General features: G+C 41.0%; 1 protein-coding gene across 8 annotated transcripts in view; it reads left to right on the top strand.

The window, feature by feature from the left end:
• galnt11 (UDP-N-acetyl-alpha-D-galactosamine:polypeptide N-acetylgalactosaminyltransferase 11 (GalNAc-T11)) overlaps nucleotides 1-25,207 on the top strand; it is a 138,491-nt gene that overhangs the window by 86,387 nt on the left and 26,897 nt on the right. For all 8 annotated transcript variants that reach the window (XM_072254078.1, XM_072254080.1, XM_072254081.1 and 5 more), the window contains 6 exons: nucleotides 3,307-3,627; nucleotides 11,825-11,948; nucleotides 15,499-15,665; nucleotides 16,502-16,627; nucleotides 18,134-18,383; nucleotides 23,274-23,391. In XM_072254078.1, coding sequence (XP_072110179.1) covers nucleotides 3,345-3,627; nucleotides 11,825-11,948; nucleotides 15,499-15,665; nucleotides 16,502-16,627; nucleotides 18,134-18,383; nucleotides 23,274-23,391 — 1,068 coding nt within the window. In that variant the 5' untranslated portion in view covers nucleotides 3,307-3,344. The remainder of the gene's footprint in view (nucleotides 1-3,306; nucleotides 3,628-11,824; nucleotides 11,949-15,498; nucleotides 15,666-16,501; nucleotides 16,628-18,133; nucleotides 18,384-23,273; nucleotides 23,392-25,207) is intronic.

The raw sequence follows: 25,207 nt of genomic DNA, 5'->3' as shown, positions 1-25,207 counted from the left end.
TTACCTTAAAGCCATGTCCTCTTGTATTGAGCAGTGGTGCCCTGGGGAAGAGGTGCTGGCTATCCACTCTATCTATTCCTCCTCTCATCCTCCTTCTCTCCAAAGAGTAAAGCCCGAGCTCCCTTAATCTCTGATCATAATGCATACTCTCTAAACCAGGCAGCATTCTGGTAAATCTCTGTACCCCTTCCAATGCTTCCACATCCTTCCTATAGTGAGGCGGCCAGAACTGGACACAGTACTCCAAGTGCGGCCTAACCAGAGTTTCATAGAGCTGCATCATTACCTTGTGACTCTTAAACTCTATCCCTTGACTTATGAAGGCTAACACCCCATAAGCTTTCTTAACTACCTTATCTACCTGTGAGGCAACTTTCAGGGATCTGTGGACATGTACCCCGAGATCCCTCTGCTCCTCCACACTACCAAGTATCCTGCCATTTACTTTATACTCTGCCTTGGAGTTTGTCCTTCCAAAGTGTACCACCTCACACTTCTCCGGGTTGAACTCCATCTGCCACTTCTCAGCCCACTTTTGCATCCTATCAATGTGTCTCTGCAATCTTCGACAATCCTCTACACTATCCACAACACCACCAACCTTTGTGTCGTCTGCAAGCTTGCCAACCCACCCTTCTACCCCCACATCCAGGTCGTTAATAAAAATCACGAAAAGTAGAGGTCCCAGAACAGATCCTTGTGGGACACCACTAGTCTCAACCCTTCAATCTGAATGTACTCTCTCCACCACGACCCTCTGCCTTCTGCAGGCAAGCCAATTCTGAATCTACCTGACCAAATTTCCCTGGATCCCATGCCTTCTGACTTTCTGAATAAGCCTGCCATGTGGAACCTTGTCTAACGCCTTACTAAAATCCATGCAGGTCACATCCATTGCACTACCCTCATCTATATGCCTGGTCACCTCCTCAAAGAACTCTATCAGACTTGTTAGACACGATCTGCCCTTCACAAAGCCATGCTGACTGTCCCTGATCAGACCATGATTCTCTAAATGCCCATAGATCCTATCTCTAAGAATCTTTTCCAACAGCTTTCCCACCACAGACGTAAGGCTCACTGGTCTATAATTACCCAGACTATCCCTACTACCTTTTTTGAACAAGGGGAGAACATTGGTGAAGCCTAGTTTGGAGTATTGTGTTCATTTTTGGTCAGCTACCTATAGGAAAGATGTGAATAAGGTTGAAAGAGTGCAGAGAAAATTTACAAGGATTTTGTCAGGTCTGGAGGACTTGAGATTTGAGGACAGATTGAATAAGTTAGGACTTTATTCCTTGGAATTTAGAAGATTGAGAGGAGATTGATAGAGGTAAACAAAATTATGAGGGGTATAGATAGGGTAAATACAAGCAGGCTTTTTCCTCCTGAGGTTGGGTGGGCCTACAACTAGAGGTCATGATGTAGGGGTGAAGGGTGAAAAGTTTAAGATAGATAGATAGATATACTTTATTAATCCCGAGGGAAATTTGGTTTCGTTACAGCCGCACCAACCAAGAATAGACTGTAAATATAGAACTACAAAAAAAACCCCAACAATCAAACAACAAAATGCAAAACTATGCCAGATGGAAAATAAGTCCAGGACCAGTCTATTGGCTCAGGATGTCTGACCCTCCATGGGAGGAGCTGCACGTTCCATATGTGGCCAAAGTCGAACAGTAAAAAGTTCAATATCCAGTCTGCAAACACGTTCCTCGATCGTAATATACCCCGGATTGCACCATCCATTGTTAGCCAGATCAGTAAGCACCCAATTCCTTTACGCTTACCGCTCTCAGTGCACTTCTGGTCAGCCGGAATGGTATTACCCACCGAACTCCTCTTCTCCAACCCGGTCCTCTTTCCTCGGCTTTGTGATCCCCCTCTGCATCCTCTGTGTGTTTTCCTCTAGATTTCAGCAGGGGTGTCTGCCACTCTGTTCGCTAAGCCGGCCGGAATTTGCTGGTCCGTGGAATACACAATGCGACCTTGCTTCTGTCCCGCGTGTTGGGATGTAACCATTTCCAGTGCTAAAGAAAACCCAAATAAAACTCTCTCTACCAGCGTATTATAGAGGGTGCAGCTTCGACATGTTACTGTGAGGAAAAAAAATACAAAAAATAACATAAATTAAAAAGTAAGAAGAAGAAAGTAAAAGAATAGATTGGAACGGCTGTACCAGGCTGCATGCACGACCGGCGCATGCGCACTAAACAGAGGATATGGAGGGAAACCTCTTCGCTCAGAAGGTCATGAGATTGTGGAATGATCAGCTAGTGCAAGCAGTGCATGCAAGGTCGATTTCAACGTTTGAGAGAAGTTTGGATAGGTACATGGATGGTAGGGGTACAGAGAGCTATTGTCAGGGTGCAGGTCAATGCGACTAGTCAGTTTAAATGGTTCACCGTGGACTAGAAGGGCCAAAGGGCCTGTTTCTGTGCTGTACTTTTCTATGACTCTATAACTCTCACTGCTTAGATTTCCCTCTGTTTCTTTCAGATTGGCACAGTGTAGCAGTGGATAGTTTAGGCATGGGTCTCATGTTATATCTACGAATGTTAAATAAACATTTTCATTGTGAAAAATTACTGTTAATAATTGATCTGTAACATAGTAGTCTTACCAATGAACTTTGTCCGGTAACCAGCACAGTGTTACAATGGGATGTTATGTCTCTACTAAGCCCTCTCCTCTCAGAAACTAATGCTAAGTTATTGCTGCATGAGAAAATGTTACATGGCTTTTTGTTATTTAACAACTAATATACATGCAAGTCCATGTCAACAAGCAAACTGATATTTTCCAGTGTTGGTTTGAGGTATGTAACTGTATAGAAGATGCTACACAAATTCAGATGGTTATAAATCTTTGTTTCGGATGGTGCTGTCCTTTTCTTGGAAGTAGGTACAGAGGAGACGTCAGGGGTAAGTTTTTACACAGAGAGTGGTGAGTGTGTGGAATGGGCTGCCAGCAGCGGTGGTGGAGGCAGAAACAATAGGGTCTTTTAAGAGACTCCTGGATGGATACATGGAGCTTAGAAAAATAGAGGGCTATGGGTAAAGTTTAGGTAGTTCTAAGGTAGGGACAGGTTTGGCACAGCTTTGTGGGCTGAAGGGCCTGTATTGTGCTGTAGGTTTTCTATGTTTCATAATATTGGCAGTGGTTGCAGTATTTACACTGAAAATAAATATTTTATCTGTAATGCTTTGTTGGTTGTTCCAGAGGAACTTCTGTGAAGTTTCTGTTGTGCAGATAATCACTAACAGTTCACTTCTCAAACAGCTTTGACTTTGTGTGTTTCAGAGGAATGAAAATGGGCCTCTAACAATGCTTCGGCTACCATGGGCAGTGTCACGCTACGCTATTTCTGCTATGGATGCCTTTTCACGTCCGTGACCTGGACACTTCTCCTTTTCATCTACTTCAATTTGAGCAACGAAAGCTACACACTCAGAAATGTGCCCTTCCAGGGGAGCCAGCAAGTACAGTGGAGATTCAAGCCCCGATTTACCAAAGGATCCAAACATCTGCTTGAATCCCAACGCCAAGACAAAATAGACAGCCAATTACTTAAACATATACCAAAAAAGTCAGAGAAAAAATTAGAACACTTTTCAGAACTGGGTGAGTATTTCTTTCAGTTTGACACTGTAATTTAAGATAGTAGATTAATAATGTTGCATTTGATTTGGAATATATTACCTTTTCTTAAATAACTGTTTTCATAAAGTACTTCAACCCAGTATGTCTGCGTCCATTCAGCACCGAGGTGCAAAGCACAATATTGCTCTGCTGTTCTTAAGTCAACATTGATAGTGGATTTGATCAAAGTTACACTGAGGGTAGTTCTAGAGTGCTGCCTGTGCTGCCTTAACTATGATATTTTAAAAAAACTTTTTATGCATAAATCAATTGGCAAGCAGGAAAAAATGGATGAGATTTTGTTTAATAATTCATCTGTTTTTCCACTTGTCTATAGATTCATGCACAACAAATAGAAAACAAACAAAACTGCAGATGCTGGAATCTGAAACAAAAAACACAAAATGCTGGAAGAACTCAGCCAGTTTCGCAGTAACTATGGAAAAAGAAACCAGTTAATGATTTGGGTCAGCAATCCTTGTTGCTGAATGTTCCCTCGACTAGGCCATGCTGTCTCCATAAAAAAGTTGTCCAAGACACCTTTGACCATGTCAATCAGACAGTGGGCTATGTAGGATGTCCTTGAGGCCATGTGGAAAAAGGAGATGGTGGATCCCTTTAAATGATTCTCTCAACATCATGTTTCATCATCAAAACTTTCAAACAAGTACTAAAACCATGTTTGGCTGGTGGTGAATAAGGGCCTGTTCACGAGATCCTTCACCCACAGCCTATGTCTCTTCACCACCACTTGTCTTTGAGGCGCCTGCACTAGGGATGAGACCAATAGTCCATTTGGAAAATCTCTTTGCTAAGGTCTGGGAAGTGATAGTGTTTTTTGTCAAAGTTCATCTCAAATTGTTTGTGTAACACAGCTCTACACTGTGGGCTGTTCCCAAAGGCACCCACAGATGAATATCCCTTTCAAAGATTACAGATTTGCTGAAACTACTCTCTAATTTGACCGAAACTCATTGGTCTTCCACTCCAAGCAGCTGTTCATGACAGAAAGTTGTGGACTTGCACATTCTATAATCCAGAACTATGCTCGGAAGAGTGATGCAGCTGGTGCAAGTGTCTCCTGGGGCAAAGCCCTGTTTGCTTTTGCACACTGGAGACTAGAATCTGCGGAGACACTTTTCAGACTGTTTGCTTAAGGAATCTACCTAGAGAAAAAATGATGTCATGCTAATATACAATTAGAATGGGATGAGTTGTACTGGTGAATGGCAGCTAAGCTTTGCTAAATTAAATATGATAGCTAATTTTATAAATGTAAAATGTTTAAAAATATATTGTCATCAATAACTCCTGGGCAGATTTGTAATTGCAACTACTACTAATGTCAAGATTAAAGATACACTGAATAGAATTGTTATAAAAACAGCATTTTGACAAGGTATTAGAACATAGAAATTTACAGCACATTACAGCCCTTCGGCCCACAATATTGTGCTGACCATGTAACCTACTCTAGAAACTACCTAGAATTTCCCTAGCTCCTATCTGAGAGGCTCTTGAAAGACCCTATTGTATCCGCTTCCAGCACTGCCGCCAGTAGTGCATTCCACACACCCACCACTCTCTGTGTGAAAGACTTACGCCTGACATCCCCTCGGTACCTATTTCCAAGCACCTTAAAACTTTGCCCCCTTGTGTTAGCCATCTCTGTCCTGGAAAACAGCCTCTGGCTATCCATAGATCAATGCCCCTCATAAAGTATTAAGGGACTTTAGAAGATTTTATGTTACTGTTATCATGGAAAGATACTTAGCTTATTGACTGAATAGGCAAGAATTCTATCTCTGAATTATGTATGCTTAAAAAACTTAAACTCCAAATGTAATTTAGCCCTTCAGAAACATCTCGTGGCTCCCACCTGCATGCATTTTAAAAATACTTTCAAAATGGATGAAATTTTAAAAAATATCAAAGCAGGCAGAATTTAATTCTGATTTATAATGTTGATGAAATCTGTTCAGAAATTTAAGACTGAAGTGCATTTTCAACTTGGAGTAGACAGTAGCTCAATTGACAATACTCTCACCTTCAAGTCAGAGTGATTATGTGTTCAAGTTCCACTCCATTGATTAGAAGACAGAATATTAGCTGATGTTTTAATCCTGAGCTAAAACAACTTCTAAAGCAACATTCTCCAGCGGCCATAAAAGACTGCGTTGTTTAAAAATACTGTTTCTCATGATGCCTCAGCCTTGATTTAGTCATAGAGTTATATGGCATGAAAACAGCATCTCCCACCCAACTTGTCGAAGCTGAACTGAATTAGTCACATTTGCCTGCATCTGGCCCATATCCCTCTAATCCTATCCACTTACCTGTCCAAGTGCCTTTTACATATGGTCATTATACCCACCTCTACCACTTCCTGTGGTGGCTCATTTCATATATTCAGCACCCTCTGTGTGGAAAAACCTGCCCCTCAGGACCCTTTTAAATCTTCCCCTCTCACTTATACCCTTTAGTTTTGGACTTCCCTAGCCTGAGGAAAAAATCTAACTTATCCCAGATGAAAAACAAATTCTATGAAGATTATCACATAGCTGTTGAATGTAAAATCTTACTTCCTTCGTTACACCAGTGACTAAACTTTGGAGGTGCTTCATTGGTTGTAAATTGCTCTGAGAAATCCCAAAATCTATAGATAAGTTTGTGCAGTTTTTGCTCTGTTCATCTGTTTGTCAGCTTACCTGACTTGCTTTTGCGCACTGTTTTTTCTTGACACTGTCTTGTCCTGTGTTTTCTCCTTTCTTTAGTCTTTTCCGAGTATTCACAATATCCAACCATTTAGAGCAAAAAAATTGTCTGCCAGTAGAATGTTGAACCACAGAGTCAAATGTGTATGGTTGCTGCCAGAACGGGTGAAGTTGTGCTGAGCTTTTACCAAAGTTTGGTTAGACTGTGCTTAAGAATAATATAGTGGTTTTAGTTGTCATATTATGCAAAAGGATATTCAAGCACTGAAGAGGGTTGATGCCTGAAATGCAGGGGTATACAGTACTGTGCAAAAGTCCTGGGTTGTGTGTGTGTGTGTGTATACATATATACATATTGCACTGTACTGCTGCCGCAAAATAGAAGAAATCTCATGATATATGCAAGTGATGATAAACCTGATTCTGATAGAGGTCTCTATTGTGGACTGAGAGTAGGAAAGAGGCAAGGAGAGGGGAATCATGGTTGGGAAAGGGGCAGGGAGCACCAGAAGGATATTCTGTAATGATCAATAAGCCAGTTGTTTGGAATTATATGACCTTGCCTGGTGTCTTGGTTGGGTGTGTCTGCACCTGCACCAGCTGCCACCCCTGCCACTTGTCCCACGCCCTTTCTTTGGTGCTCCTCACCATTTTCAACATCCTTTGCTCCCGCCACATTTCCAAATTTACTCTCTGCTCCACGTTGACCAATACAGTACTGCACAAAAGTCTTAGGCACCCTACCTATATAGATTTGTCCAAAGCTTTTACACAGTACTGTATATTATCAGGAAAGGATGAACGCACTGAGTTTCTTTTAATTGTGAAAAGCAGCATTGCTGTGACCTAATACAGGTCTATAAAATTAGGAAGAACTTTGATAGATTGAGAATGTGTTCACAGTTCTAGGGAAAGGTTGAATAGGTTTGAGCTTTATTCCCTGGAGTGCAGGAGAACGAGGGGAGCTTTGATAGAGGTATACAGAGTTATGGGGAGGGGTATAGATAGAGTAAATATAAGCAGGCTTTTTCTGCTGAGGTTTGGATGAGACTAGAACTGGAGGTCACGGGTAGAAGATGAAATGTGAAATGTTTAAAAGAAGCATTAGGAAGAACTGTGTGGCCTCAGTTGTTGTGCAGATGAGGCCCTTGTACCATGGTGTCACCTGTTGCAGCCACCCAAGGGAAGAGATGTGGGAGGGAGTATGGGCATGATGGGCACGCTGAAGTGTGCGCTGGTTTGGGGGCTGATTCGTCCCATTGGTGCCACTCTCCAATGTTTGCTCAGTGAAAGACTAACTAGATTGCATTTGTCTGCGGCTGCACTGGTGTGTGATAGAGAACTACTGCATGCTTGCTCCTTCGGAAACATGGCTCCAGGACAACATCCCATGCACCATCAACCTTCAGGCCATGCCATTGAGGGACGGGTTATACAGGGGATTCCGATTGCTTGGAACACATTAGGAACGGTACATTTTGGTTGAATTAAGAGGCTGCACTAATTAGTCAAAGTTTCAGAGAAATAGTTAAGAAGGTATGGAAGACAAACCACCATTTAACTGAGCAACCAATTCTGTATTTAAATGAAATACAGAACAAATTAGAACATTACCTACACTATTACAGTACTATAAAACTGTGTATTAGTTCCTAATAGTTATCGACAGAAGAATTCATCAAGTGTATGTATAAATGAACAAAATCAGCATAGGCACGTAATGCAGATAATGGACTGTCTTCATAAATGGCTTTTGACAATTGCATCCTTCAAATCTTCATTTTCATTCCAACATTCAAAATGAAAGTTCAAAGTACATTTATTACCAAAGTATGTGTACTATATACACAATTCATTTCCTTACAGGCAGCCACAAAACAAAGAAACCCAATAGAACCCATTTATTTAAAAAAAAATAAGACCCTCAAACATTCAATGTGCAGAAAAAAAAAGGAAATAATGCAAACAATAAAAGTAAGCAAATACATTCAGAACGGAAGTTCATGGAACTGAGTCCACAGCCATGAGCCAGTAATTTCCTTTCTTCTGCCCCACCTCCTTTCTTAAATAGTGCTATTTGCAATTTTCCTGACCTCCAGAACCATTCCAGAATTGATTCTTCAAAGATTATTACTAATGCCTGTATAATCTCAGCAGTTACCTCTTTCAGAACCCTGGAATGTAATCCATCTGATCTAGGTGACTTATCTACCTTCAGACCTTTCTGTTTTCCCAAGCACCTTAGCCCCAGTAATAGCAACTACACTCACTTCTGTCCTCGACACACTAGAATTTCTGGAATAGTGCTAGTGTCTTCTACAATGAAGACTGATGCATAATACAGGTGTCCCCCGCCTTCCAAACGTTCTCTTTACGATATTTCGCTTTTACGAAAGACCTACATTAGTACCTGTTTTCGTTAACCGAAAGAGGATTTTCGCTTTTACGAAAAAAGGTGCTTGTTTTAAACTTCTGTTTACCCCGAGAAAGACTACCATGACCATGAAGCCTTGCGCGTGCAGGTGTGTGTGCATGCGTGTACGTGCTGATTTTTTTCGACAAATCGATTTTGGCTCGAACTTCCTGATTCTGTTAAGTGAAACTACACTGTACTTACATTATTTCTACTTTATATAGGCTGTGTATTTATTGTATCATTCTTGCTTTTACTATATGTTAGTGTTATTTTAGGTTTTATGTGTTATTTGGTATGACTTGTTAGGTTTTGTTTGGGTCTGGGAACGCTCAAAAAATTTTCCCATATAAATTAATGGTAATTGCTTCTTCGCTTTACACCATTTCGGCTTATGAACGATTTCATAGGAATGCTCTACATTCGGATAGCGGGGGAAACCTGGTATTTATAGTAAATTCGTATGCCATTTCTTTGTCCCCAGTTCCTACCTCTCCAGCATCATTTTCCAGCAGTCTTCTCTTTTTACTTTCTATATATCTGAAAAAGACTTATTGTATCCCCTTTTAAATTATTGGCTAGTTTGCCTTCATATTTCTTCTCTTCTCTCCTTATGGCTTTTTTTCATTACCTCCTGTTGGCTTTTAAAGGCTTCCCAACCTCCTAACTGCTCACTAATTTTTGCAATATTATATGCCCTCTCTTTTTCTTTTTTGCTCTCTTTGACTTCTCTTGTCAGCTACAGTCGCCTCATTTTCCCTTTAGAATACTTCTTTATCTTTGGAATGTATATATCCTGCACCTTCTGAATTGCCCCCAGAAACTCCAGCCATTGTAGTTCTGCCATCGCTGAAAATATCTCCTTCACATCAGCTTTGGCCAGCCTCTGTTACTCCCTTTTCTCCACTGTAATACTGATACATCTGACTTTATCTTCCTCCTCTAAAACTGCAGGGTAAATTCTATAATGTTATGATCACTGTTTCTGACAGGTTCCTTTACCTTAAGCTCCCTAATCAAATTATGCAACACCAGGTCCAGAATTGCTTTTCCCATAGTAAACTCAACCAGAACCTGCTCTAAAAAGGTATCTCTTAGGCATTCTGCAAATTCCATCTCTTGGGATCCAGTACCAGTTCTATCTCCTATTGTAATCTATAGCGCACACCCTGGCTACTGTTTGAAGGCCTGTATATGACTCCCACCAAGGTTTTCTTACCCTTGCAGTTTTACTGTACCCACAAGGATTCTACATCTCCGATCCTATGTCACCTCTTTCTGAGGATTTAATTACGTTTTTTTTTTACCAAAAGAGCCACTCCACCCTTCTGTCTACCTACTAGTCCTTTTGATCTGTATCCTTGGATGCTAAGATCCCAACTATGAGCTTCTTTCAGCCACAGCTCACTGATGCCTACAATGTCATACCTGCCAATCTCTAGCTGCACTACCAGATCATCTATACAATATACTGCATGTATTCAAATATAACACCTTCATTATTGTATATGTTAGCCCTTTTGATTTTGCCCCCATGTTACACTTCATTTCCAACTGACTGTAATTTTGCCTAATCAGAATCAGGTTTATTATCACCGGCATGTGACGTGAAACTTGTTAACTTAGCAGCAGCAGTTCAATGCAATACATAATCTAGCAGAGAAAAAAGAAAAAAAAATAAACAAGTGAATCAATTGAATAGATTATTAAAAATGTGCAAAAACAGAAATACTGTATATTAAAAAATATGAGGTAGTGTCCAAAGCTTCAAACTCCATTTAGGAATCGGATGGCAGAGGGGAAGAAGCTGTTCCTGAATTGCTGAGTGTGTGCCTTCAGGCTTCTGTATCTCTCACCTGATGGTAACAGTGAGAAAAGGGCATGCCGTGGGTGCTGGAGGTCTTTAATAATGGACGCTGCCTTTCTGAGACACTGCTCCCTAAAGGTGTCCTGGGTGCTTTGTAGGGTAGTGCCCAAGATGGAGCTGACTAGATTTACAACCTTCTGCAGCTTCTTTTGGTCCTGTGCAGTAGTCCCTCCATACCAGACAGTGATCCAGCCTGTCAGAATGCTCTCCACAGTACAACTATAGAAGTTTTTGAGTGTATTTGTTGATATGCCTAATTACTTCAAACGCCTAATAAAGTATAGCGGCTGTCTTCCCTTCTTTATGACTACATCAATATGTTGGGACCAGGTTAGATCCTCAGAGACCTTGACACCTTGGAACTTGAAGCTGTTCACTCTCTCCACTTCTGATCCCTCCATGAGGATTGGTGTGTGTTCCTTTCAACTTACCCTTCCTGAAGTCACCATCTCACTACACACTGCACCTACTTGTATACCAACTGCCCCATCCTCAGTCCTATCACTCTGGCTCCCGTCCCCCTGCCCGGTTAGTCTTTTCCTTAAACCATCAATAATGTGTGTTGTGAAAAACTGAGGCCCCTGTATATTTCAAACTAGAAATTCTGCAGGTGCTGGAAATCAAAGTAATACACACAAAATGCTAAAGGAACTCAGCAGGCCAGGCAGCATCTATGGAAAAGAGTAAACAGTCAATGATTCGGACCGAGAGCCTTCGGAGAGTAAATAGTTGACATTTCAGCCAAGAGCCTTTGGAGTCCTGATGAAGAGTCTCGGCTCAAAACGTCAACTATTTACTCTTTAACAAAGGTGTTGCCTGGCCTGCTGAGTTTTTCCAGTATTTTGTGTGTATGCCCCTATATATTTGCCTGGGTAACAACAGTCATCACATCTCTTCAATCAGATAATGCTCTTTTTATCCTTGCTGCCTTCCCCCCCCCCCACTCTCTCTCTCTCTCTCTCCCTCTCTCTCTCCTTCTCTAGCAGTCAGTACCAAGCAGCATTGCTTGAGGGCTAGAGAGCTGATGAGTGGGATCAGCCAACGTGGAGAATAAGATTAGAGCTGTAGACATGTGCATAGTCCCAGATTGATGGATTTTCTGACCTTGAAGCTTAGTCTGTTAAAACAGACTAATCTGCCTTTATATTCTGGAATATATTAATAATATCAATGATGTATTTTCAGGTATGATTTTCAACGAAGTGGATCAGGAGATTCGGAATGCTGGATACCAGAAACATGCCTTCAATGTGCTCATCAGTAATCGTTTGGGATACAAAAGAGATATTCCTGATACCAGAGACCCAAAGCAAGTTCTTATTCTTTAATTATTACTTGACTTAAAGACGCATATTCATATTTGCATGTATAGATGTATATTAATGCTGAGTTTCAAAGCTGTCATGATAGCTTCATCGCCTCTGAACATAACATGAACAATGCCTTCCTTGCTGACAAATATCCATCACCCTTTTCTTTCAGAGGTCTTCTGCTGGCATGTTATGGTTTATTTAATCCTTTTCACCATGCCAGTCAGATCCACGCTGATCCCCATAGGTATCAACTCTATTACAATTGCAAAGAGCATCAAAAGGCAGGTTGATTCATAGTAAATACTGAAATACTTGCGTGTACTGAGGAGCAAAGTTGGCTCAGGGTGCATGTCTATAGATCCTTGAAAGTAGTGAAATAAGTAAATGAGAAACTTCTGAATGATAAGAGCAGGGTGGAACTAGAAATCACTAGCTAGGGCACCCCTGGAGTTCTCTTTGGACTTCTGGAAGGATAATACACTGAGGGTGCAGAGGAGACTTACAAGGATGTTGCCAGGTCTACATTGTTTTCTGATGGAAAATTAAGTGTAGTGTAAGCAATTCCAAGAAGGCTGGCTGGAATGAATAGAAAAGATTTACTTCCCTTGGCATGGAGGTCAATAACAAGGGACACCAATATAAATTGATTAGTAGAAGAACTGTTAGCATCGAACATAACACTGTACAGACCCTTCAATTCATTCCAAGATCAGTTTAACCATTCCTCCCACACAACTCTCCAGTTTTCTTTCTTAGCTAAGAGTCTTTTTAGTGTTCCTAATGTATCTGCCTCTACTGCCAACCCTGGTAGCACATTCCATACATCCACCACTGTCTGTGTATTTAAAAAAAACCTACCTCTGACATCCCTCCAATACCTTCCTCAAGACATCTTAGTTATGAACCCTCGTATTAGCCACTTATACCCTGGGAGAAAGTCTCTGACTGTCCACTTGATGTATGCCTCTTATCATCTTGTACACCTCTATCAAGTCACCTCTTAGTGAGTTGAGAAGTTTTTTGGAAGAGTAATGAGGGTCTACATCTGAATTGCCCAAAAAGATGGTTGAGGCAGATAACTTAATCATATTTAAGAGTTACATAAATGAATCAGGATCAGGTTTAATATCACTGGCATACAGTACTGTGCAGAAGTCACATATATATAGCTAGGGTGCCTAAGATCTTTGCACAGTACTGTACTAGTTTTATGTATTGCTGCTGTGGCTGCAGACAAGAACTAATTTCACCCCATATGTGAGTGATGATAAACCTGATTCTGATATGGGTCTCTATTGTGAATTGAAAGTGGGAAGGAGCCAGGTTGAGGGGAATCATGGGTGGGAAAAGGGGAAGGAAGAGGGGAGGGAATGGGAAGCATGAGAGAGATGTTCTGTAATGATCAATAAATCATTTGTTTAGAATTGAATGACCTTGCTGGTGTCTCAGGGCTGGGTGTGTCTGCACTTGCGCCACTCTCCGTCCTTGGCACTCTTTCTCTGCCGCTTATCCCACACCTCTCCCGCTGCGCTCCACCCTCTCCATTCCCAACATCTTTTGCTCAGGCCAGATTTACAAACATATGATGGTGGAGGCAAAGAAGCTGTATCTAAAACATTGAGTCTTCAGGCTCCTATACTTTTTCCTTGATGGTAGCAATGAGAAGAGGGCACATCCTGGGTGATGGGGGCCTTAGTGATACATGTTGTCTTTTGAAGATGTCCTCGATGCTGGGGAGTCTAGTACCCATGATAGAGCTGACTGAGTTTACAACTTTCTGCAGCTTTTTCTGATCTTGTGAAGTGGCCCCTCCAAACCAGACGCAGCTAGTTAGAATGCTGTTCATGGCACGCCTGTAGAAATTTGCAAGAGTCTTTGGTGACATACCAAGTCTCCTTAAGTTCCTAATGAAATATAGCCGCTGCTGTGCCTTCTGTTTAATTGCATCAATATGTTAGACCCAGGATATACTGTATCTTCGGAGATGTTGACTCAGGAATTTGAAACTGCTCACTCTTTCCACTTCTAATCCCTTGATGAGGACTGGTGTGTGTTTCATTGACTTCCCCTTTCTGAAGTCCACAATCAGTCTTTTGGTCTTACAGATGTTGAGTGCAAGGTTGTTGTTGCTTCACTTCTCAACTAGCTGATCTATCTCACTCCTGTATGTCTCCTTGTCACCATTTGAAATTTTGCCAACAATTGTTATGTTGTTGGCAAGTTTATAGATGGTGTTTGACCTGTGCCTAGCCGCACTGTCATGGGTATTGAGAGAGTAGAGCAGCAGGCTAAACACACATCCTTGTTTTTATTATCAGTTAGGAGGAAATATTATTTCCAATCTGCAAAAACTGGTCTCTCGGTGAGGAAGTGAAGGATCCAGTTGCAGAGGGAGGCACAGAGGCCCAGAGGCCCAGGTTTTGTTGATTGGAACTGAGGGTACGATGATGTTGAGCGTTGAGCTGTAATGAATAAACAGCAGCCTGACGAAGGTAGTGCTATTATCTAGGTGTTCCGAGGCTGAGTGGAGAGCCAGTGAGATTGCATCAGTGCAGACCTGTTGTGGCGCTAGGCAAATTGCACTGGTCTGGGTCCTTGCGTAGGCAGGGGCTGATTTGATCTTGACCAACCTCTCAAGGCATAAAGAATGAACACATGGAAAGTGTGAGTAGCATGAATAGCACCATTTGTGGGCAAAATGGACATAGTAAGCTGAATAATCTCCTGTTCCATGATTTGAAATCTTTCTGTTATCCATCTTTGTAACCTCATTAAACCCTATTGTCATGAGCTCTATGCTCTACTCTTTAGTCTCTTTGGAATTTCCTAAGTGAACATATTAAAGATGCCAGAGCATTATTGTTTTGTTTTGCAGAAAGGTGTATCTAAAGTTTGTGAGGTTCCATGATTATCGGATGGTATTCTGCAGTTAATTCATGGACTTGAAATTGTAATATCTTTGCATTAAAAAAGTGTAAGTGGTAGAAGTAATTAGGATAGTGAGCTTTTTCAATTGAAAAGCACATTACATATGCAATTTCCAATTTTACTGGATTTGAGGAAAAAAACATTAGTCAAAAATACAGTATTATAGATCAAAGTATTACTGTGTGTCAAAAGGACAATGTCAGTATTATTATTAAGAAAAGATGTTATTTTATCAGAAGCAGTTCATAGAAAGTCTGCAAGAGTAATACATATAATGGGTGTCTTTTGAGGAATGGTTGGATGAGTTAGGTTTGTATCCACTGATAATAGATCGTAATCTAGACAGGTAGACAATACGTCAACTTATCATGTGGAACATAATTTTATAAAGAAAAGTATTGTCTCTAACACCAAGAGGAATATTTCTTTAAATATTACTTGCAGAATTTAATTATCACACCACTAGAATATGTTTCAATGCAATTTACACCACCTTATTGCCACATGGTCAATCAAGACAAAGTTGCAGAATTTTAGTTGGCAAAGTTAGTTTTCTTTTTGAAGTTTATGACTTCCTTCTTTTGGGTTTAACCCTAAATGACTCTCTTTTATTATCAGGTGTAAAGCAAAAAGCTACCCAGTGAATTTGCCTTCTGCCAGCATTATTATCTGTTTTTATAACGAGGCTTTATCAGCTCTACTGCGGACAGTACATACTGTGCTGGATCGTTCTCCTGCAAACTTGTTGCACGAAATTATACTTGTAGATGACAACAGTGATTTCAGTGAGTCATATTTAGCTTTTCTCTACATTTTCTCTTCTATTCATCCCTCCCTTGGTGTGTGCTGAATTTTGTATCATTCTTAGACCAGATTCCAAAATCAGCAGATATAATCCATGATTAGACAGACTAGACACCAGTATGGGACACAAATTCCAGCCATGTACCTGTTTACCATAGTCATTTGCAGTTGATGTCTTCATATGAAAGGAGTTAAGACCCCAAAAAGCAGCCAACCTCCTGAAAGGCAGGTTCATCTCTTGATGCACAGTATCAAGACCACCTGACAGCAGTGAAGAGACATTGGAGAGTGTCCAGAGGAGGTTCACGAGACTGATCCTGAAATGAAAGGGTTAACATATGAGGAGCCTCTGGTGGCTCTGGGCCTGTACTTGCTGGAATTTTGAAAAATGAGGGGGGATTCTCAATGAAGCCTATCGAATATCGAAAGGCCTAGATAGAGTGACAAAGACAGGATGTTTCCTACAGTATGGGAGTCTAGGACCAGAGGACACAGCCTCAGAATAGAAGGATGTCCCTTTAGAACAGAGATGAGGAGGAATTTCTTTAGCCAGAGTGCAGTGAGCTTCTAGAATTCATTACCACAGATGGCTGTGAAGGCCAAATCATTAAAGTGATTCATTAGGTTCTTGATAAATCAGGGTGTCAAAGGTTATGGGGAGAAGGCAGGAGAATGGGGTGGAGAGGGATAATAAATGAGCTATAATAGAATGGTGGAGCAGACCCGATGGGCTGAATGGCCTACTTTTGTTCCTGTGTCTTATGGTTTGGTGAATCAGCATCAAAAGATAAATTAACACTCTGATTTGCTTTGCCAGTTAATCTGAAAGATGAGCTCGAGATCTACATCTGGAATAGTCTACCCAAAAAGGTGAAACTAGTGCGAAACTCTGAACGAGAGGGATTGATACGTGGCAGAATGATTGGTGCATCCCATGCAACAGGTAATCTGATGCTGTTGCCATGTTGAGGGAAAATGGACTGGAGGGCTAAAATAGATTCCTGAGGGATTCCAATGGTAATGATGCAAGACCAGGAAGGGAGTTAAGTGCAGGGGTCTGTGGTTCTGACTAAATGCATAACAACTTGCCACTGTGAAGTATACATAATCACAGAGTATTTATGACACAAAAGAGGTGTTAGAGCCCATCTTACTGATACCAGTCAAAAAAGATCTTCCCAAAGCCATCCCACACTTTGGCATGAGTTTTGCAAACCTTCATTAACTTGTATATCGATTACAGAAGTATAAATCTTTTTTTTTGCTTTATAATGCCAGCATTAGCTTTAAGGAAGCATTATCTCCCCTCTGAGTCAGAGCATCATAGAATCAGGCCATAGAGACTGATCATGTAAACGTAAACTGCCACTTCATTGTAATACTTAATGAACATTTTATTGTGAGAGTGGTATTATATTGTCGATTTCAGTGAATGGTGGTGTAGTTTGTCTTGGTTGCCAGAGCTTAATCATGTGAGAATATTGTTAATTATGTTTGCCTCTTGTGCATTGAGTTCCATTGAACTGAATGCCTGGATCACCTTGTGAATGGTGCAGAGCCTGAGTGAACTGCCATTGAAATCTTTTTTTAAACTACAGTGGATCTGACACTATCTTCCGCCCAGAAACTGTTTCACCGCTGATAAGTGTGTCCCAGTACCAACTCATTCCCATAAGTCCTTGAAAGTTCCTCTAGCATTTTGTGTGTGTTGCTTTGGATTTCTAGCACCTGCAGATTCTCATCCTTGAAAGTTATTTATTCCACACCTTCAGGCTTAGATTTAATGTTGACAGGATAACACAAGAGCTGTTAAAAATTAAAAATGCAATTAATTTGTGAATAAAATACAAAAGCTCTTAAAATAGTTAGATATATTTATAGCAACTCAAATAAAGTAAAACTGGAAATTAGCTTGCACTTATTCTTCTCATCACAGTCATTCCTTGATAGCCAAATGAGCATGCCCGCTTGTCTTGGGTGCATGTTCTACAAGTAGATTCTAAGGCAAATTTGCAGGCTCCTCCTATCCACTGCTTGCCTCACCACACCGAAATGGACATCTTGGTACAAGCCTGATTTGTCTTCCAATATTCAAAGTACAATATTGGAATAAATGTTGTGTTGTGATTAGACAGATTGCAGTACCAAATTATTGTCACGAAGGAAACCTTAAAAAAATATTCTTGCTGCACTGCTTTTTTTGACCTGCCCTTTTAAATATCATAAAAGTCTGTGTATTTCTTACGATTTTTTGAATTAACCTCACTTGGCTTTCCAAAGATTAATAGCGATAGAGCTAATAATTTTCTTCTTTAAAATTAAATTCTAAATAATGTAAGGGCCCTACTAATGATTCACCAATTGAGTTGTCTTTTTGGTGTTAATATAAACGAGTTTTAGCTTTGAAATCAGTTCTGCCACCTAATTGTTTAGCATTTTCTTTCCATAGGGGATGTGCTGGTGTTTCTTGACAGTCACTGTGAGGTGAATGAGTTGTGGCTGCAACCCCTGCTGACACCTGTGATGCAGGATCGCAAGACTGTGGTGTGTCCGGTGATTGACATCATCAATACTGACACATTAATCTACAGCTCTTCCCCAATTGTGAGGGGAGGGTTTAACTGGGGTCTGCATTTCAAGTGGGATCCAGTGCCTGCCTCAATGTTGAATGGACCGGAGGGACCAACAGCACCAATCAAGTAGTAAACCTGTTTTATTCCTTGTATGCTTTTTATGTATGAGTTTTTCTTAACTTCTTTGCAGTCTGGGATAAAGGTTCCTTCATGAAAATAGTAACTGGCAAAACTGCCTTTATGAAGGGGAATGTGCTCCATAAAGGTTCTGAACTTAAAGAGGGGTAACTTTGAAGGTATGAGACGTGAATTAGCTAAGATAGACTGGCAAATGACACTTAAAGGATTGACGGTGGATATGCAATGGCAAGCATTTAAAGGTTGCATGGATGAACTACAACAATTGTTCATCCCAGTTTGGCAAAAGAATAAATCAAGGAAGGTAGTGCACCCGTGGCTGACAAGAGAAATTAGGGATAGTATCAATTCCAAAGAAGCAGCATACAAATTAGCCAGAGAAAGTGGCTCACCTGAGGACTGGGAGAAATTCAGAGTTCAGCAGAGGAGGACAAAGGGCTTAATTAGGAAGGGGAAAAAAGATTATGAGAGAAAACTGGCAGGGAACATAAAAACGGACTGTAAAAGCTTTTATAGATATGTAAAAAGGAGAAGACTGGTAAAGACAAATGTAGGTCCCCTGCAGACAGAAACAGGTGAATTGATTATGGGGAGCAAGGACATGGCAGACCAATTGAATAATTACTTTGGTTCTGTCTTCACTAAGGAGGACATGAATAATCTTCCAGAAATAGTAGGGGACAGAGAGTCCAGTGAGATGGAGGAACTGAGCGAAATACATGTTAGTAGGGAAGTGGTGTTAGGTAAATTGAAGGGATTGAAGGCAGATAAATCCCCAGGGCCAGATGGTCTGCATCCCAGAGTGCTTAAGGAAGTAGCCCAAGAAATAGTGGATGCATTAGTGATAATTTTTCAAAACTCGTTAGATTCTGGACTAGTTCCTGAGGATTGGAGGGTGGCTAATGTAACTCCACTTTTTAAAAAAGGAGGGAGAGAGAAACCGGGGAATTATAGACCGGTTAGCCTAACGTCAGTGGGGGGAAACTGCTGGAGTCAGTTATCAAGGATGTGATAACAGCACATTTGGAAAGCGGTGAAATGATCGGACAAAGTCAGCATGGATTTGTGAAAGGAAAATCATGTCTGACGAATCTCATAGAATTTTTTGAGGATGTAACTAGTAGAGTGGATAGGGGAGAACCAGTGGATGTGGTATATTTAGATTTTCAAAAGGCTTTTGACAAGGTCCCACACAGGAGATTAGTGTGCAAACTTAAAGCACACGGTATTGGGGGTAAGGTATTGGTGTGGGTGGAGAGTTGGTTAGCAGACAGGAAGCAACGAGTGGGAATAAACGGGACCTTTTCAGAATGGCAGGCGGTGACTAGTGGGGTACCGCAAGGCTCAGTGCTGGGACCCCAGTTGTTTACAATATATATTAATGACTTGGATGAGGGAATTAAATGCAGCATCTCCAAGTTTGCAGATGACACGAAGCTGGGCGGCAGTGTTAGCTGTGAGGAGGATGCTAAGAGGATGCAGGGTGACTTAGATAGGTTGGGTGAGTGGGCAAATTCATGGCAGATGCAATTTAATGTGGATAAATGTGAAGTTATCCACTTTGGTGGCAAAAATAGGAAAACAGATTATTATCTGAATGGTGGCCGATTAGGAAAAGGGGAGGTGTAACGAGACCTGGGTGTCATTATACACCAGTCATTGAAAGTGGGCATGCAGGTACAGCAGGCGGTGAAAAAGGTGAATGGTATGCTGGCATTTATAGCAAGAGGATTCGAGTACAGGAGCAGGGAGGTACTACTGCAGTCGTACAAGGCCTTGGTGAGACCCCACCTGGAGTATTGTGTGCAGTTTTGGTCCCCTAATCTGAGGAAAGACATCCTTGCCATAGAGGGAGTACAAAGAAGGTTCACCAGATTAATTCCTGGGATGGCAGGACTTTCATATGATGAAAGACTGGATGAACTGGGCTTGTACTCGTTGGAATTTAGAAGATTGAGGGGGGATCTGATTGAAACGTATAAGATCCTAAAGGGATTGGACAGGCTAGATGCAGGAAGATTGTTCCCGATGTTGGGGAAGTCCAGAACGAGGGGCCACAGTTTGAGGATAGAGGGGAAGCCTTTTAGGACCGAGATTAGGAAAAACTTCTTCACCCAGAGAGTGGTGAATCTGTGGAATTCTCTGCCACAGGAAGCAGTTGAGGCCAGTTCATTGGCTATATTTAAGAGGGAGTTAGATATGGCCCTTGTGGCTACGGGGGTCAGGGGGTATGGAGGGAAGGCTGGGGCGGGGTTCTGAGTTGGATGATCAGCCATGATCATAATAAATGGCGGTGCAGGCTCGAAGGGCCGAATGGCCTACTCCTGCACCTATTTTCTATGTTTCTATAATAATTTAAACCAAAATTTCTCTTGCCACCAGCAAGGGTATCTGAGATAACCAACCTTTATTTCTCTTTTCATTTTCACATTCAGCTTTTTTGTTATTGCTTCATGCTGTTGAATCGTGTTAGTGGGTGTTTTCTGAATTCTGTTTTCCTTTCTGTGATCCTCATCCATTGAGGATGGCCATTTGCATCTGGCTGGCAAAAATAAAAGTCCTCTTTTCAAGCATACGTTCAACTTCCTTTTGAACACTATCATCCCATCAGGCAGAACAAGCCAGAAAATAATCTCTAAATTTCCTAATATTTTATATTTCTTTGCACTTTGTTTCTGATACCCCTCTGCCATTTCTTTGAACTCATCTATGTCAACCTGCAGACCTTCCTGATCTCTTCGTTTGATTTGCTATACCTCCATAATTTGGTTTCCTTGGTAAAGTATTGCTATAATTCTTTATGCCTCTGCCCAGATCTTGCAGGCTGGCATCCTCCCTTCCTGATTATTTTTCCCCCACACCAATAAATGTGCACATTTACTTCTCCATCTTCCATTGTCAGCAGATCTTTGTTTCCTACTTCAATTTCTTCCCCATTTTCTCCTAACACATCCACAGGTGGGAGGAAGGTACCAGCATGGTCTGGGGTCACAGCAAGATAAATGGCTGTGCGTTCAGTAGCTTAATCTGTTGACCTCACAATAATTACTACAAACCCCATTTCCAGAAAAGTTGGGATATTTTCCAAAATGCAATATAAACAAAAATCTGTGATATGTTAATTCACGTGAACCTTTATTTAACTGACAAAAGTACAAGGAAAAGATTTTCAATAGTTTTACGGACCAACTTAGAATTTGATGGCTGCAACACACTCAACAAAAGTTGGGATAGAGTTAAAATAAGATTGAAAAGTGCACAGAATATTCAAGTAACACCGGTTTGGAAGACTCCACATTAAGCAGGCTAATTGGTAGCAGGTGAGGTATCATGACTGGGTATAAAAGTAGCGTCCATCAAAGGCTCAGTCTTTGCAAGCAAGGATGGGTCGTGGCTCACCCCTTTGTGCCAAAAGTCGTGAGAGAATTGTTAGTCAGTTCAAAAGGAGCATTTCTCAATGCAAGATTGCAGAGAATTTAGGTCTTTCAACGTCTACAGTACATAATATTGTGAAAAGATTCAGAGAATTCAGAGACATCTCAGTGCATAAAGGGCAAGGTCAGAAACCACTGTTGAATGCACGTGATCTTCGAGCCCTCAGGCGGCACTGCCTAAGAAACCGTCATGCTACTGTGACAATTATAGCCACCTGGGCTCAGGAGTACTTTGGAAAACCATTGTCACTCAACACAGTCCGTCGCTGCATCCAGAAATGCAACTTGAAACTGTATTACGCAGGGAGGAAGCCATACATCAACTCTATGCAGAAACGCCGGCGAGTTCTCTGGGCCCGAGCTCATCTCAGATGGACCGAAAGACTGTGGAACCGTGTGCTGTGGTCAGATGAGTCCACATTTCAGCTAGTTTTCAGAAAAAGACGGGCATTGAGTTCTCCGTGCCAAAGATGAAAACGACCATCCAGATTGTTATCAGCGAAAGGTGCAAAAGCCAGCATCTGTGATGGTATGGGTGAGTTGCATGTATGTGAAGGTACCATTGACTCTGAGGCGTATATTAGGATTTTAGAGAGACATATGTTGCCATTAAGGCGACGTCTCTTCCCGGGATCTCCATGCTTATTTCAGCAGGACAATGCCAGCCCACATTCTGCACGGGCTACAACAGCGTGGCTTTGTAGACACAGAGTGCGTGTGCTTGACTGGCCTGCTGCCAGTCCAGATCTATCTCCTATTGAAAATGTATGGCGCATCAGGAAGAGGAGAATCAGACAACTGAGACCACGGACTGTTGAGCAGCTGAAGTCTTATATCAAGCAAGAATGGACAAAATTTCCAATTGCGAATCTACTACAATTAGTATCCTCAGTTCCAAGACGATTAAAAAGTGTTATTAAAGGGAAAGGTGATGTAACACAATGGTAAACATGCCTCTGTCCCAACTTTTGTTGAGTGTGTTGCAGCCATCAAATTCTAAATTTATGTATGTTTACAAAATACAATTAAGTTGGTCAGTAAAACTATTGAAAATCTTTTCTTTGTACTTTTGTCAGTTAAATAAAGGTTCACGTGAATTAACATATCACAGATTTTTGTTTTTATTGCATTTTGGAAAATATCCCAACTTTTCTGGAAATGGGGTTTGTACTTGCAGTTAACAGAGGGATATTGTTGCAGATATACAGAAAGCAGCGGGTTGAAAAAGGTTCTTTTTATTTTGGAATTCAGCCATGCTGATGCTCTCTAGGAAATACCTCTACATATTTGACAATTTTTAAGAAAAGAACAGGGGGCAACCATGTTCTAATATAATTAAAATACAGTTAATGTATGCAGAGTTAGAAACCGAAAGATAATTCAGATCTGTATCACTGGTATATACTTACATTTACAAAGTTCTTTACAAATTCTTCCTTCTTAGGTCACCTACAATGGCAGGAGGATTATTTGCAATGGACAGGCATTACTTCTATGAACTTGGACAGTATGACAGTGGCATGGATATTTGGGGAGGAGAAAATCTGGAAATTTCATTTAGGGTAATACTATTTGAATTTTCCCTCAATTTTAAAATATAGTAGAGTGCACTGTTTTATATGGTCAAATTTACAGAGATAAATTTCCTTCCAAATGATATACATAAACATTTTCAACAAATCTTCGTCAGATTACTCAGTTATTTGTAAATATTTTCCCATTTCTCCTTTTGTCTGCCTCATTCTTTATTGGTATTTCCACGATCACTTCCTTGTGACTCTCCCAATACAAGCCCCCTTCTGTCTCTTATTTTCATCTGCACTTTCAAAATCTCAACTATGTACCAAGTAGCTCTCCCTTCACCACAGCAACTACCGAGCTAGCAATCTAGCATCACTTTTGATGTCTTAGCCCCTGTTAAAATAATTGGTCTCTTCTCTTCCTGCCTGCTCCCTGAGATCCAAAGAAAGCAATTTTGAACAGATTTGTGAATAATTGCTTCAGAAGTATGGATCCTATCATCTATCTCTGCCGCATTTTATCTTTTCTCCAGTGTACCAGGCCAAACTTTTAAAGCTAACCCCACCCTAGCTCTACACACCTATCTTTTTCCCTTTACGTCAACTTGGAATTCTATCCTATTCCCATTAAGCTGCTTAATCCAAGCATTCATTCCTGAAATCTATACTGGCTGATACTGTTACTGGTTCATGGGTTCATTCCCATTGGGTACTGTACCCCTCTGCTCAAAAAGCAACCTTTGATCCCTCTGTCCTCAGATATGTTGTATCCTTCAAGTTTCCTTAAGACATAGGAGCGGAATTAGGCCATTCAACCTATTGAGTCTGCACCATCATTCCATCATGGCTGATTTATTATCCCTCTCAACCTCATAAGACCATATCCCCGTCTTCCAGAACTTGTGTGACAAAGATGATCTTCAGTTTCTTAGCTTGATGCAATGGATTCATGAAGTTGACCACATACCAGCCTTTTAAAATGTACCTCTTTCATTCAACAGCATGGGATTGCATTTGTCCCCAGTCATTGCTTTCTTCCCTATCCTTGCAAACTGAATAAGGTTCTTCATGATCACAGTCTCGTATCTAGCTGTAAGATAAGTTTCTAGCTTAATGTAAATACCATACCATACCAATACCATACAAATACCATACCAATGTGCCCATTTCCACCCACACAACTCTGCCTTTGCTCAGCTCATCTTCTGATGAAACCCTCACCCTAATCTTAGGATTGACTCCGGGTGAACCTGTCTCACTTTTCCTGTTTTAAGTGTAAGTTCTTTCAAAACTGCTGCTCTTCGCCCAACAGGTATGTTAGCATGTTGGCCCACCACTGTTGTCTTGCAGACTTGTGTTGGCTCCTTGTTGAACAACACCTTATTTCTCATCCTTAGATTTCAAATCCCTCCTAGATTTTGTCCCTACTTATATCCTTGTCTCCAGTCTTGGAGCCTGCCCAGAAATCTATTCTTTTCCAGTCATGGCTCTGCTTTGACAGTGGTGACAGTGACTGTGCCTTTGGCTGCTTAGGCCTTCGTCTGAAATTTCTAATTTTCTTTAAAGTCCTCACTCAGAATCCACCTTTTGGTCCAAGCTTTGCATCTTCTGGTCTATATGTCTTATGTGGCATGGTGTCAGAATTTACAATATTTGATGACTTTCCCAAGAAAGGATGACTTGCTGTGTTAAATAAATAACTTAAATACAGATGGTGTAATTATATTTGTAGATTGCAACATCAGCATCCCAATTGTAGCTCAACTAGGTAAATATCATGGGACATGTTAGGTTAAAAAGTGGCCTTGTCTACCTTCAGTTAGCTTTAAATGTGCTTCAGAGAAGAACTGGCGTTCTG

The sequence above is a fragment of the Mobula birostris genome, chromosome 3 (assembly GCF_030028105.1).
Source record: "Mobula birostris isolate sMobBir1 chromosome 3, sMobBir1.hap1, whole genome shotgun sequence".
Lineage (NCBI taxonomy): Eukaryota > Metazoa > Chordata > Chondrichthyes > Myliobatiformes > Myliobatidae > Mobula > Mobula birostris.
The sequence above is the reverse complement of the archived record's forward strand: the minus strand, read 5'-3'. Positions and strand labels throughout refer to the sequence as shown.